The sequence below is a fragment of the Lolium perenne genome, chromosome 6 (assembly GCF_019359855.2).
Source record: "Lolium perenne isolate Kyuss_39 chromosome 6, Kyuss_2.0, whole genome shotgun sequence".
In the NCBI taxonomy this organism is placed as follows: domain Eukaryota; kingdom Viridiplantae; phylum Streptophyta; class Magnoliopsida; order Poales; family Poaceae; genus Lolium; species Lolium perenne.
This window is the reverse complement of record NC_067249.2, coordinates 266863584-266877566: the sequence shown is the minus strand read 5'-3', so window position 1 is coordinate 266877566 and position 13983 is coordinate 266863584. Positions and strand designations below refer to the sequence as shown.

Below are 13983 nucleotides of genomic sequence, written 5' to 3'. Positions count from 1 at the left end.
GATACGGTTTTGGGAGGATAAGTGGTTAGGTAATACCACCCTTCGGGAACAGTATCCATCTTTATACAGAATAGTCCGCCACAAATCTGACACCATTGCAACGGTGCTGCAAGATTCACCGGTTAATATGGCATTCAGAAGGGATCTTCTAGGCCCCAGGCTAGTATCATGGAATACTTTGCTGCAACGACTCGAAAGGGTTCAGTTGACGCAGGGATCCGATGTGGTTAGATGGAATCTAAATGAGAGTGGAAAATTCTCAGTAGATTCAATGTATAAAGCGTTAATCCAATCAGATACGCTAGTATTTACTAATAAAAAAATCTGGTCTATGAAGATACCACTAAAAACAAAGATCTTTGCTTGGTATCTTCGTAGGGGGATAATTCTTACTAAGGATAATCTTGTAAAGCGTAATTGGCAAGGTAGTAAAAAGTCTGTCTTTTGTCATCATAATGAGACAATTAACCATCTTTTTTTCAACTGTCAATTTGCGATATCTATATGGTCAATAACCCAAATAGGTTCAACCTTGTATCCTCCTCAGAGTGTTGCCAATATTTTTGGTGGTTGGCTCAATGGGGTGAACCGTAGGTTTAAAACTTTTATTAGGGTGGGGGCGATTGCCATTATTTGGTCGCTTTGGCTATGTAGAAATGGCAAGATTTTCCATGATACTAATTCTTCTTGTTTGCAGGTTATCTACCGATCCACCGCTTTGCTCCGTTCGTGGTCCTTGCTTCAGAAGCCAGAGAGTCGAGACCTCTTTATGGAGGTTTCTACACGGTTGGAGGATGTGGCGAAGGATTTTTTTTCCAACATGGATGGCGGCGTAATCTACGGATAGAGTCCTCTGAGTCTTAGCTGTCCTTCCATGTTTTTAGTCCTTCAGAGTTTGGCCTTTTGATACCTTGTGTGTGTGCTACTATGACACTTTGTGAGTGTGCGGCTGTGTGCATCTTGTTATGCAGAGGCTGGGTGTAATACTTTTAAAAGTAATGAAAACGTCCTTTATCGAAAAAAAATGTTGCATACTTGCATGAATGCGCCACCAGCCATCTTTTTTTTGCATTACCTAGTATTACTTCAGATGTTTGTTACATTACTATCGGCTGTAATATAAATACTAGTTAATGTTGGAAAAGAGTGTCGTTTGCTGAAGTGCTACGTCATTATATGCATTAATGCGCTATCAATTACCTTTTTTTTGCAGTACCCAATATTATTTCCGATGTTCTGTTAAACAACTCTTCGCTGATGATCAAATCAAACTATGGCAAGTTTGCAGTTCACAAGGTGTAAAATTCAGGCAGAACAACATTTCACTGTTTTGTGATCACTGACCAAACTTGTGTTATTTGTCCAGAAAAAATGTACGAAACTTGACAAAATACGAATGTACATTCAGGTACAGCAGTTACATTTCACATGATGATTGTTAGTACTCCCTTCATACCGGTTTGCAGGGGTATTACGCTTTTCGAGAAATAACTTTGACTAACAATTTGGTCAACAAAATATAGAATATCATATTTTGTTGACCAAACTTGTAGTCAAAGCTTTTTCTTGAAATGCGTAATACCCCTGTAAACCGGTATGGAGGTAAGTACACATCCGAGAGCCAATTACAGCTCGTGATCAGCCTGTTGAGTGTCCAGACAAGCACGTCAAAGTTGATGTTTCCAGAGCTGCTGTAATGAACGAAACTCATTTTACATCCAAAGTAGAAAATTCGAGTGCTCTCAAAAATCTACAACATTGTCAGTGCCTTTAAAATAATCATTTAAATATCTTATGAACAAAACTGAACATAGCATGTAAAGAAATCGGCTGTGATTTTATGAATCTATAAACGTTTTGATACAGAATCGAAGCGCCATAGTCAGTCCGAATACAATTCACATAAATAGTAGGAACAGCTCCAAATCCTAACCGCGTACGAGCAGGGAGAGGGAGATAGGTAGAGTCGTGGAGTCTTCGAGAACACGTAGAGAGAGAGAGAGAACCCACCGATTTATCATCGGTCCTCTTTTCTTCCACGCCTCCCTCTTTCCCACGCACCATCGCAGCAGCTCACGACTTTTCCCCGTCCCGATCTCCTCATCAAAACCCTAACCACCACCCCCGATCAAATCCACCCAAAATTCCCCACAAATTATGCTCAATTCCCCCAGATCCTAGCTCCCCGACCAACCCCAAGATCAATCCCCGCCGGACCCGATGAGCCCATCACTGCCGGACTACTCCCCGCCGCCACCCCCGCACGCCGCCACGGCGTCCTCACCCGCCGCCGCGCCGCTCGCCCCGGGCTTCCGCTTCCACCCGACAGACGAGGAACTCGTCTCCTACTACCTGCGCCGCCGCGCCCGCAGCCTCCCGCTCCGCGCCGACGCGATCGCGGAGGTGGACCTGTACCGGCTCGAGCCCTGGGACCTGCCGCCCCTCTCCCGCATCCGGAGCCGCGACGCGCAGTGGTACTTCTTCGCGCGGCTCGACCGCAAGGTCGCGGGCGCCGGCGCGGGCGGGCGCGGCGGGCCCGGCAACCGCACCAACCGCGCCACGCCGCGCGGGTACTGGAAGACCACGGGCAAGGACCGCGAGGTGCGCCACCGCGGCCGCGCCGTCGGCATGAAGAAGACGCTCGTGTTCCATGCCGGCAGGGCCCCGAAAGGGGATCGCACCAACTGGGTCATGCACGAGTACCGCCTCCTCGACTGCGACGGGCCACAGGTGCCGCCCAATTGGTTGTGATCTGTTTTGTTCTCGAGGTTGTGATTGCTTGCTTGATAGAGCCTAATTAGTTGCGAGTGATAATTCATGACTGGGAAGGGCGATTTGATGGATAACCTTTTCTAGTATTACAGTTTAGTTTGTGTAGCCCGGAGTCATGTTGACGATCTCTATGTTATTACCGCCGAGGATGAACCTGCTATAGTACTTACAAGAGAGGGTTGTTGTAGCTTGATACTTGACCATCTAGCTCGACAGTTATAGTAGGTCTTGACCAGACAGTTGTGTGTTTGGCTGTCTTCTGCAAGGTCTGCATGCACAAGGGGCGGGCCTCCTCACCATCGGAGGGGAATTCAGCAAATACCACTCCAAACCAAAGTGGAATTTTCCTGAAATCTCAAACTTGGGTGAAGACCCTTCCCTGAATCACCATCCCTTGACAAAGCAGGGGATGCAATGCGTGGCCCTGTAATAAGAAGGTCAACTTAGAATAAAGAGAGTGAAACAGGGGAGACGCTTCTATTTGTGACTATCTGTCCAAGCAAGGGCATCCCTTGTTACATGGAATTGTAAGGATGGTCTTCTTAACCTTTTCCTTGTTTTACTTCTGTAGCACCCATAGTCTTATATGACAGACAGTAAAGTAGATGATCTCTGAATTTAACAATTTTGCTGTTACCTAGTTGGTTGGTTTAGATTTGGGACTTGTTATTGCTTCTCCTGTTTAATGTTATGTCTATGGTGATAATATTGATCAGTTTTAAGTTACTTCATGGCGTTATCTCACAAATATATATTCCTTGTACTTGACGACTTGATCTAAAAACAGCGACGTTCTTCCTCTTTGGCTCTTGAAAAATAACACTGTAGTACCAATTGTTGTGTACATTCTGTTACCCCATGTTTATGCGAGCTGTTCCATTTTATTGTGAAAATGCAGAATTCCTTTTGTATTCTGATATTTATATTTCTTCTGGGTTTGCAGGATCTGCATGTGGTGTGTAGAATCTTTCAGAAAGTTGGATCTGGACCGCAGAATGGAGCACAGTATGGTGCACCATACATGGAGGAGGAATGGGAGGAGGAGGATGATGCCATTGAGAACACACCTACCAGTGGTACATCAACTGAAATGGCTGCGATCACAGATACTGCTAGTGCGGAATCAAATGTGGAAGATGAAAATATATTCTCTAACATTAATGAGCTTGTGCAAGTAAGTGCCCATATTTATTAGTCAGCTAGAATTGAAAGCTAGAGCATAATTTAAATGCGACTGTCTCTGTATATACACTAAACAATAATAATTGAGGTAATTAGCTACTTACATGCATAATTCTTCACTTGGCTGCTGAACCCAACCTCCACTCAAATCAACAGTGACAACTATTTAAATTCCATGCATCCTACAATTCTTTTATTTTTCATGATTGACATTTTTCTGGTCAAATCAATTGTGTGAAAGTTGTTAACTGTTATCAACTATATCCAGTGCTCAGTGAAGCATTTTCTACTGTCTTTGCTTAAACACACTGATATTTACTTCGTTGCTGTTTTACATCATCCAGTCCCAAGAAGTGCTCAACTCATCAGAAATGGCTCATCTACAAGCTCAAGGTTTGAATGAGACTGGTGAGGGCAGCTATGGTGACGGCGATGTTTCTATCGAGGAGATCTTGCAGAATCCTGTGTCAAATGTTAGTTCAGAAAATATAGTCGAACCTGAAGCGCAGAATGCTGTCGATGATCACTTCAGTCTTGCAGATTTGTCTGGATACCCAAGTCAAGATGATGGATATGTAGGTCAGGATGGTCCTATCATTTGGAGTGACCCTTCAAATGGTGAAGTGGCAGAATGGCCTCTGAGAACTTACAGTAATCAAAACCAGGCCAATGGAACTCTTAGTGTTGAGGAATTCTTTGACGCAGGGAATGATACCAATACATATTCAGGACAGGAGCAAGCTTGTCCTTCAGATGACCAGAACTTGTATTTGCAAACCAATGGTCTTCCAGGTCCTCAGCAAGTGGATGACAACATGCCATTTTTTGATGCATCAAACAATCACAAATGGGAAGATGGGAATGATGATTATCTAAATGTGAATGGCCTTATCTACCCGCCAATTGAGAACGAATCTCTCTTTGACGTGGGAGAGGATTTGATGGCTTACTTTGCTGAAGAGGACGATTTCAAGTTTGATATTTCGGGCTCAGCTGTAGGCTCTGATTCTCAACTTCCAGACATGTTGAACTTTGCCCAAAAGGTATGCTTCATAACAATAACAGTTTTCTTTTACTCCAGCATCCTGAAATAAAAATGTCTGGGCTAAAAAAAACCTTCTGCTGGTGATCACTGGTGCTCTTTCAGGATGAAAGTAAGGATGGTTCTACGTTTGATGGGATCTCCACTTTTACAAATGCGAAGGCTCAATATGGCGCATCTTCATCTGGTTCCCGTGGGAACCTGTATCCGGACAGTGCGCTTCCAGGTACCGTTTTAAGACCTTCTGTGTTGTACTTCCAAACTCCTTATAGGCAATTGCTGAATACACTCTGGATGAACTCATTTATAAAATTCTGTAAATTTGGTTTCCTCTAGGTGTGCCAAAGGATGAGAAGGTTGACAATGACAATAGTTTCAGAAAGCGCTTTATAAGCATGCTCGACTACCCAGCCCCACCTGCAATGGCATCAGAATTCCCACCAACCACAGGAAAATCAGTTGCTGCTCTCAGTGGGGCTAGTTCGGTTGTCCGCGTCACCGCGGGCTTTGTCCAGCATGGTGGCCTCAGTTTCACCGATAGCTCGGACAGCTGGCCCCTACAGAAACATGTTGACTTCAGTCTACACCTTTCTGTCACTGTGGAGAGCAGCAGCATGTCCACTACCAAATCCATTGGTGGTTTCGATGAGGAGCCAGCTACACGAATGAGCACCGTGCCCTCGGTGCTGCGCGGCGGCCTGTACCTTTTCTTCGTCTCGGCGATGATCCTCATGTTGAGCTTCAAAGTAGGGTCCTGTATCTACAGCAGATAAGTTAAGGAGCTGTTTTTATTTTGGTTTAGTGGAACTATACATGGCGTTCCCTCGATGACAACGAGGGAACTACGAGACGATGACGGTTTGCTTTTACACGTTTATTAGTTGGCATATGATTCTGACTTGGTGAAAGGTATAGTATTAATAAATTTGAACTGGAGAAAGTACCATTTTGGTGCTGAGACCTTATGCTTCATCTAGGACCTGTAATCTATTCTGTTTATTTGGTTGCCGCTCAGAGGAGGCCTGGAGCCCCTAACGATGTAACGTTGATTATAAAACGTGATTTGATCTCTTTTGTGGTGTGTTGATTTTACGATTTGTACCAACTGAAGATGGCAGTTGTTTTCTTATCAGTGCTATGCACTTGTAGCAGTTGTTTCTAGTGCACTCCTCATTTCTGCCAATAGAAGTCATAGTTCTTAGGTACTCTTGGTGAAATGTGTTGTACTCGGTTATCATAGATCTGGATGTTTTGCTACTGTTCAATTGTCATTGAACCTGATTGGATTAAGGGCTTAAGGAAAATGCGGATGGTGGCCTGGACGCTTCTAAGAGCTTGTAGAAGTGCAAATGGGTATAGCCTGTATTTGCCAAAGATAAGTGTTTCCTCCTGTTATGCTGCGTTCTGTAATGCTTTGTTGAACTTAAAAATGAACTGTTTTTTTTAAGTAAAAAAGAATGAAGTCCTAGCCATTCGTATCTTCAGCAGACAATATAAACTACAACAATCAATATATCATGAGCATAATATCACCCACAAATATACTTGCCCATTATGGGCCCACATGACACTATTTGCTTATTTCAGACTGAATTAATGTGTTTCGTCAGAGTATACAACCTACTATTAATTTTTACCGAGCTAAATGAGCTACTCACGAGTTCGATGTTCATCGAACTCGGCTCGTTTAGCTTGTACTTATTTAACGACATAATTTAAAACTCGGCTCATTATACACCGAGTTCGAGTGACGCGAACCGAGTCGTGAGTTACTTGTTTAGCTCGCGAGTTTACAGTTTTAATTCGTGAGTTACTTGTTTAGCTCGCGAGTTTACAGTTTTAATTCCAAGCCTACGTAGCGGTGTCTGGTGCATCCTCCAAGGGAGAACAGTTTTTCTAGTATTTTGAAGGAAAAGTGTAGTAGTAATTGAGACCCATATTTCTTTAAATAAAGAGAGCAGTCATTATAAACGTGTACCCTAAACAAGGAACTTGCAACAGACTGCTTTCAAAAAGGAAACGGACAGGTATTAAAGCAGATCAAGAACCTTCCAGCGCTTCTGATACTACCCTTTGTGCCGATGGATGTCGGTGCCAGGAGACGGATGCTTTTCCTCCACAATCTCCATGCTCCATACTCCTCACCTTGATTCCCCAGAAAAGTGCCTATGCTGCAAATCCAGCCTATGCTTCAACGGATCTTACAGCGTTCTACCTGGAAAAACCTTCCAGAAGATTGCATGCCCTTGGAGCTGGGCACACTCTGCCGCTGCCTTCATTTCTCGTACTGTACACAGGCATGCCAGTCGTCTTCGTATGCTTGCCCAACTATTATGAGCTAGAGATAAAGCGGCAGGGGATGATGAAGCGTTGCTGGGACAAATAATTGTGAGGATCGATTTCGTTCAAGGGGCTACGAGTTCTCGGGGAAGACTGTCTGGATGAACTTGAGGAAGCGCTCCGAGTAGAACTCGGGGTCGACGGCGGAGATGGAGACGGAGTCGTACTGCATGGACTTGACGGCGTGCTCGATCTTCTTGGTGATGTTGTACTCCTGCAGGATGTCGATGATGCCCAGGTAGAGCACCACGTCATACACCTCGTAGAACGACTTGCTCTCGTCCTCTTTCGGGATCTGCTCGGCCCGGGCAGGCATGTTCACGCCTAGCTGGATCTGGACCCTGCCAAGGGGACACCATTTGGTATAATGTTAAAGAGCAATGCAGTCCGAGGCAAAAGAAGTGATGTGCGTGTTACAGCAATGGTCGAAGAGAAAAGAAAAAAAGGCCCTCACCTTGCTGTGCCCGGAAGCAGGAGGTCTACTTCCCCGAATCCAGCAGCAGATGATCGCAGTCGACTTCCCCTTATGTGAGGGCCAACAACCACACTGTTCTCATCGTTGGCTCTTTGAACCAAAACTAACCCTTCTGGGTAGTTGAAAGCATCATCCTCCTGGGCGTCTACACAACATCATTGTCGATAATGAATATCACTTCTCCCAACAGTAACAAGAACTGAACATGGAACTGCAGGAGGTAAATATATATCACAGAGAAAGCACGTATTCCTTTAAGACACGGCTGACAGCTAATTTACTCGAGAAGAAATATCCACTATCTAGACCAACTTCACCGGAATTTTCAGCAAATCCGACCACCTGCTCGAATCAAATGACAAAAAGGACCACCTCTCAGCACAATTGACAAGTACCGTGGCGGCAGGCCCAGCAAGCACCATGTGGGACTTTCCGATGCTGGCTGAGGCGGCAGGCCCTGCCACCATGGTACTTCTGTCAATTTTGCTGACAGGTGATCCTTTTTATCGTTTCATTCGAGCAGGTGGTCTGATCTTCCAAAAATTCACTTCACGGGACTGTTGTTATTTTGGGTGGGAGTGTCGCAACTTACCTAGTTACGGATGTATCTAAAACTAAAATGCGTGTATATACATCCGTATCTGGATAAAGGTGCAGCACTTGTTTTGGAACGGGGGTAGTACTCACATTGAAAACCCAATGACTACCCTCTGAAAAGACCCAGTGACAGTATGAATAGACATAAAACATGCCATGATCCGATAGTGACACCATGACACCCACAAATAGAACTACGTACTATTTGTGAATAGCAAAAAATAATGTGAAGAACAGGATTTGAGTTAGTACTATTCAGTGGCTGCAATGTTATGTATACTACCGAGTTAAAAGTCATTGATATCAAATAAAGAACATGTATCCCATGAAAATAGCAACATGTTCATAAAATCCATTTACCGCAAGGTAAAGATCTGCATTACCTTCTTCTGAAAGAACAGTTAATCTCTCTGTTGTCATGCTTCGGCGATACGATGCACGTGTTCGCAGGTGCTGCGGAGCTCTGTAATGGACACCAAGCAGTAGACTGTAATCCATTATCCGCTGTGACTTCAGGAATTCACTATCAATTTTTATCTGCCTGAGAATAAATGACCATGAAACACTATTATCAGGTGAAACTTGATCATACTGCATAAGCACTCAGGGAGAAAAACAAACATAACAAAACACTGCACATTTCCAAGTCAACTGGTGGCAAAAAAGTCAAATGTAGGTGAGTTCTACACAAAACCTGAAAATGATCACAAGACACGCTAACGCTAAGTGCACCGAGAGTTTATTCATCATATCTATATTTGCGAACTAAGATATGGTTTAATATTTAAGTACTATATTAGGCGAACAGTGATTCAACGGGAATGCATCACAAAATATAATGCAGTTATGCCACAAAATAAACATCATTTTCAGAGGATGTATGCTCACTTAAGTAAAGCCTCTCGCCAGGAAGGTTCAAGATAAAAGGAATAGTTCAGATCTAAATCCTTCAGAGTTGTGTTCTCATCAATTTCAATTTTGTCAGTAGAACGGCCTAATGATGAACCTTTCAAATCAAATCTCCTGTGGATTCTCAATTCTGTGCAGAACATATTTCCCATTACAACAAAACGGAACTGCAATACCCACATAACAAGAATGGTTACTCCACAATTAAGAAAGTGAACAAAGAAAATCAAAAATGAGATGTGCAGATAAGTTGATGGTTCATTACCTTCTGACCACTAGAAGGTTTTACCCTGTGCAGGCCAAAAAACTTGGTTATGAGGGTGTTCTCATAAGTATGGACATGATGATAATATTTTGGAAGCATTCGTAAGAGAACCTACACGATCATAGAGAGTCATGAACATTCAAATTGCGCTACTGCTGCAGATATCTAAATAATTAAACCACTGGAAAAGCTAGAATGCATAATTTCCTAGAACAACTTATATATGATCTCTGAAGACCAGATAGAAAAAGGAACCTGCACTTCAGATTTCCGGAGAGTCTTAATCATGAACCGATCATCTTGTGATAGGAAAAATACACTCCCACTCTTTCCAGGAGAAGATAGCTCCCTAAGTGCAGCATTTCCACATATTGAGATCATATAATCTGCAGCATCAATCTTGAACATCTCTCTCAAATTTCTACATAAATGAAAGGACTATTTTATAGTTTATAAATACAGCAGAAAGAGGAGTAAGAATTTTAAAAATAATGATGAGAGAAACATTATGAGGGGGTTTAGAAGTCCAAATGAATAATGTTAGGTAAATGCACAAACTCAAAAGACCACATGAATCTGCAGAGAATAAGGAAGATTCATGTGTGTCTTTTGAGTTTCTGCACTTACATACATACATGCATACACGCATACAAGCAATCAATAGTATAACAAACCTGAAAACCATTGGACAATAGTCCTTCCATTTAAAATCTTCTGCAGGATGTGAAGGAGTAAGTCGTGATCCTTCTTTTGGGAAGTTCATCCAGAAACTTGCTCTTGGACCAAAATCTGAAGCACGGACTTCACGTTTTTGAATGGGTGTTATCTTTCCAACTGTGTACCTAAGTACAATAGCACAATGAACATTATAGAGTATATACTTATGGATACCAGATGTTTCAACATCATGCTCTGACATCAATTTCTTTTAACATGCATATGTCCCATCAGTTCTAAGCAAGCATTAAAGCTACTGTTGTAAAGTGCAAACGTCCCTGGCCTAACCTAGAGATCTAGAAACCACTACCAACTAGCACACCAGCTAAATCTTGGACTGTTACTTTTCAGAAGCTTACGATCTGTGGTTTTTTTTTTTGCTAGACTGAACTATAAATTGCATTAAAATGTATTGATGCAGACCACTATAGGGGCTTGTAATTGTGCTATTTGTCTTTTACCAGACAGTGCCACGAAATGTGAGCTATTTATCATGGGTATATTAAATGACAGCAGCCACAATTGGGTGCATACCTGATACCGAGCTGCAAACTTAGCATTAGATCATAGCTTCTATGCCCCTTAATTATGGCTTCTCCAGGTTTTTTTGTTTCTCTTACCATCTTCTTCTGGCGGCGCTTTGTCTTCTTGGATGAGCCCGAGAAACTCCTGTCAATTACTACCTCACTGATTAGAACACCTTGCATGTATTCCCTTTCAAGCATAGGCATCTCAGAATCATCAACGTTTTCAGAGCCTTCTAGACCAGAGGTTTCACTATTTTCATTTCCGATGAACTTTTCAATAGCCACCTCAAGACTCCACCTTCTTTCCAAGGACACATTCTTTGAACGGGATTGCTCGCCCGAGTTCCTTCTAGATGAAGCACCTGAAGATTCCCGATTCATACCAACCTTCATGTTTCCCATGTCAACTGACGAAGAGTGAAGTATGCGTGAACCATGATTCTGCCTTCTTAGGTCAGGCAGCACACCTCTGTTCCTTAGACTATTGATGTACATCTCATCATTAACAGGAACTCTGCACCCCCTTGGATACAATGTGCCTTTCCCATCCTTCAGTCCCCTGGTCCAGGTTCCAACATAGTACCCACAATCATCCCAGGTATAGATACCATATCCATGCATCATGCCATCCAACCAGTTACCTTCGTACGAATCCCCATTCTTCCAAGTAAAAGTTCCCTTTCCAGACATCTTGCCATTCTTCATATTGCCGGTATAACTGTTCCCATTTTGCCACGTATACTTCCCATGACCTTGTATTTCTCCCTGAATCCAAGAACCTTGGAACATGTCTCCATTAGGATACGTCTGGCACCCGAGACCATGCTTACGGTTCAACTTCCACCGTCCCTTGTAAACGATGTTATCCTGCCCAGTATATGTGCCTTCGCCATATATGTACCCACCAGCATACTCGCCCTCATAGGTAGCTCCAGATGGCCACAGCGTCTTCCCTTGCCCGTGCCTCATCCCCCTCCTCCACTCGCCATCGTAAATACAGCCATCTGACCAGGTATACCGCCCCGAACCCTCTGGCGTGCTCCCCAACAATGTACCGGAATAGCTATCACCGCTGGGGAGCCTGATGTTTGTAACCCTGAAACCAGCGTTTGTGTCTGGAGCGTGCGGATCCTGGCCATTTGCCAAAGTTGCCAGCACCTCGCTCTCGATGTTGCAACTGGCACCGCGGAACAGATCAACTCTTTCAGAATGGGAGATCACTGCTGGCTCATTTCGGAGAGCCACGGGGGGTGTCATGCATACCCCGCGGGGTGACTGATCCGCAAAGACGGGGGAGATAAATCCAAAGCTCAATCTGCAGAGAAGGCCAGACGAGATGCGTCAATAATACTTACAGTAGCTACTAGAACTAGCATCATGCCCAGTGAAAGGAACAGTCAAATTTGTGTGGAGTATTATCTCATCAGATAGTTACAGGATGAAACTATGGTACATGTAAGCTGAAACACACATAAAAAACTGCACATCTTTATCTACACACATACCATCGAAACCGCTCACGCTCCCATATCACAAACGGAATACGAGACAATCAAACACGTCGTCGATAATCAAACTAAGCAGGGTGGATGCTCTAGCGAACCAGAGCACCGATGTTGGTCACTGGAGCTACTAGAACTATCGTCTGTCAAATGAGAGAAACTAATCAAATCTGCCGAGACTATTATCACCGGAAGACGATAGGATGAAAATAAGGCACATACGACATGGCTGTAACGGACAATCGAGCACGGGAAGTTGAGCGAAAGCTGTACAGCACAGCACCAGCACCAGCACGCATGCCTGGGATTCTGAATGCACGAATGGCACGCCCCGAGCAGAGAACAATTCGATCAAACACAGGCTTCGGAAGCCAAACTAAACTATGCCGTGATGCACAACCCACAGCATAGAGACATCAGCACGAAAATTGTGCAGCAAAAACATGGAAAGGCTCTTATATCTATCTACACACCGGCAGATAAGCAAGTCCTCCTGGACGAAAGCCCAGTTGATCTCCCAAATCATGCACGGGATAGGATTTGGTGCAGGATTCGATGAACGCCGCCAATCCAGAATCGAGCTGAGCCGTGTGCGTGCCGATGTTCAAGCGAATCAGAGCAGGAAGAACAAATAGTTGAAGACAAATAACAACCAAAAAAGCACCACCAGCAGTACTACTAACTAGTAGTAGTAGAACAGAGCGAACTGATAGGACCATAGGACCCCCACTAACCCACCACTGGATCGTGTTACATCCGTACGAGAACATTATCCGAAAAACGTAGCGTTGGTGCAAACAAAACACATACCGGCGAGGCGATCCCCGTGGACTGATCTCTAGTCTAGACCTCGCGGAGGAATCCGAGCCGACGGAAAATCGCAGCGGTTGGGAGCCGGCAGCCACAGCAGCCGAATTAGCCCCCGCGCAAGACGGCGCGGCTGATTAGGATGAGGACCGATTCAGTCAGCACCGGCGAGCGCGGGGAGGTGGGCGAACCGACCACCGCGACCAGGTCCCCCGTCCCCGTCGGAGGCAAAACCGGATCGAATAAGCGTGCGGCGCGGGCGCAAGCAAACGAGGAGATGGGCGTGCCGTACCGTAGCGGCGACGAGCCGAGCCGTTCGCCGTTCGCCGCACGCGGCGCGCGCGCGCGACGGGGAATCCGGCGGCGGAAGACGACGACGACGGCGACTCGTGAGGGGAGCTGATCGCTCGACCGATGGATCGAGTGGAGAGTTGGGAGGAAACTTGGGAGCTTCGGGCGACGTGAGTGTGAAACGTCAAGTAGTAGCAGCTGTTGTCCGCTGGATCTTTTGAGGCCGCCCGTCGGTAATTAATTAAGCTGGCAGTGGCGTGATTAACTGATTAGATTAGTTGATGATGGGATTGGGGCTGTGTTATTATTGAATGATGCTAGTGATGATGGTGGGTTTATGCTGCTTCGGCTCGGGGGATCCAGGGTCTGTCCGCTAGCTTCTGTCCAGATCTTGAGCGGCACTTATTTATTTATTTATTTTCTGGACACCGCCCAACCTAATACTACTAGCTCATGGCCTAGATTCACATAATTACACATGTCAGACGACTTATTAATAATTACGGAGTAGTAGTAAAATCAGTAATTCTAATAGAGCTCCTCCATGGGCGGATCTT

At 44.6% G+C, this 13983-nt stretch overlaps 2 protein-coding genes across 3 annotated transcripts; one reads left to right on the top strand and one right to left on the bottom strand.

Annotated features, from left to right (window-relative positions):
- Positions 1-2074: 2074 nt before the first annotated feature.
- LOC127305532 (uncharacterized) lies at positions 2075-6067 on the top strand. Its single transcript, XM_051336006.2, has 5 exons — positions 2075-2730; positions 3716-3946; positions 4299-4997; positions 5102-5222; positions 5333-6067. The coding sequence occupies exons 1-5, from the start codon at positions 2221-2223 to the stop codon at positions 5767-5769; spliced, it is 1998 nt and encodes a 665-aa protein (XP_051191966.1). The 5' UTR covers positions 2075-2220; the 3' UTR covers positions 5770-6067.
- Positions 6068-6914: 847 nt separating this feature from the next.
- Positions 6915-13612, bottom strand: LOC127305531 (phosphatidylinositol 4-phosphate 5-kinase 9). 2 transcript variants are annotated; one of them, XM_051336004.2, is made up of 9 exons: positions 13428-13612; positions 10834-12141; positions 10257-10424; positions 9838-10003; positions 9583-9693; positions 9297-9484; positions 8792-8949; positions 7791-7956; positions 6915-7677 (listed from the first exon to the last, which is right to left on the bottom strand). In XM_051336004.2, exons 2-9 carry the CDS (start codon positions 12081-12083, stop codon positions 7410-7412), a joined length of 2475 nt encoding a protein of 824 aa, XP_051191964.1. In that variant the 5' UTR covers positions 12084-12141; positions 13428-13612; the 3' UTR covers positions 6915-7409. The 2 variants fall into 2 exon arrangements, with proteins under 2 accessions (XP_051191964.1, XP_051191965.1); XM_051336005.2 differs by lacking the exon at positions 13428-13612 and adding an exon at positions 13139-13358.
- Between the last annotated feature and the right edge of the window lie 371 nt (positions 13613-13983).

Bases quoted from the DNA above. Each gene is read 5' to 3' on its own strand.
- LOC127305531 (XM_051336004.2), bottom strand. From the start codon at position 12,083: ATGACACCCCCCGTGGCTCTCCGAAATGAGCCAGCAGTGATCTCCCAT. The intron at 10,004-10,256 runs GTTTGTTATACT...TCATTTATGTAG, and splicing joins TATTGTCCAATGGTTTTCAG to AAATTTGAGAGAGATGTTCA. The intron at 7,957-8,791 runs GTAATGCAGATC...GATGTTGTGTAG, and splicing joins AACTGTTCTTTCAGAAGAAG to ACGCCCAGGAGGATGATGCT.
- LOC127305532 (XM_051336006.2), top strand. From the start codon at position 2,221: ATGAGCCCATCACTGCCGGACTACTCCCCGCCGCCACCCCCGCACGCC. The intron at 3,947-4,298 runs GTAAGTGCCCAT...TACATCATCCAG, and splicing joins ACATTAATGAGCTTGTGCAA to TCCCAAGAAGTGCTCAACTC. The intron at 4,998-5,101 runs GTATGCTTCATA...GTGCTCTTTCAG, and splicing joins TGTTGAACTTTGCCCAAAAG to GATGAAAGTAAGGATGGTTC.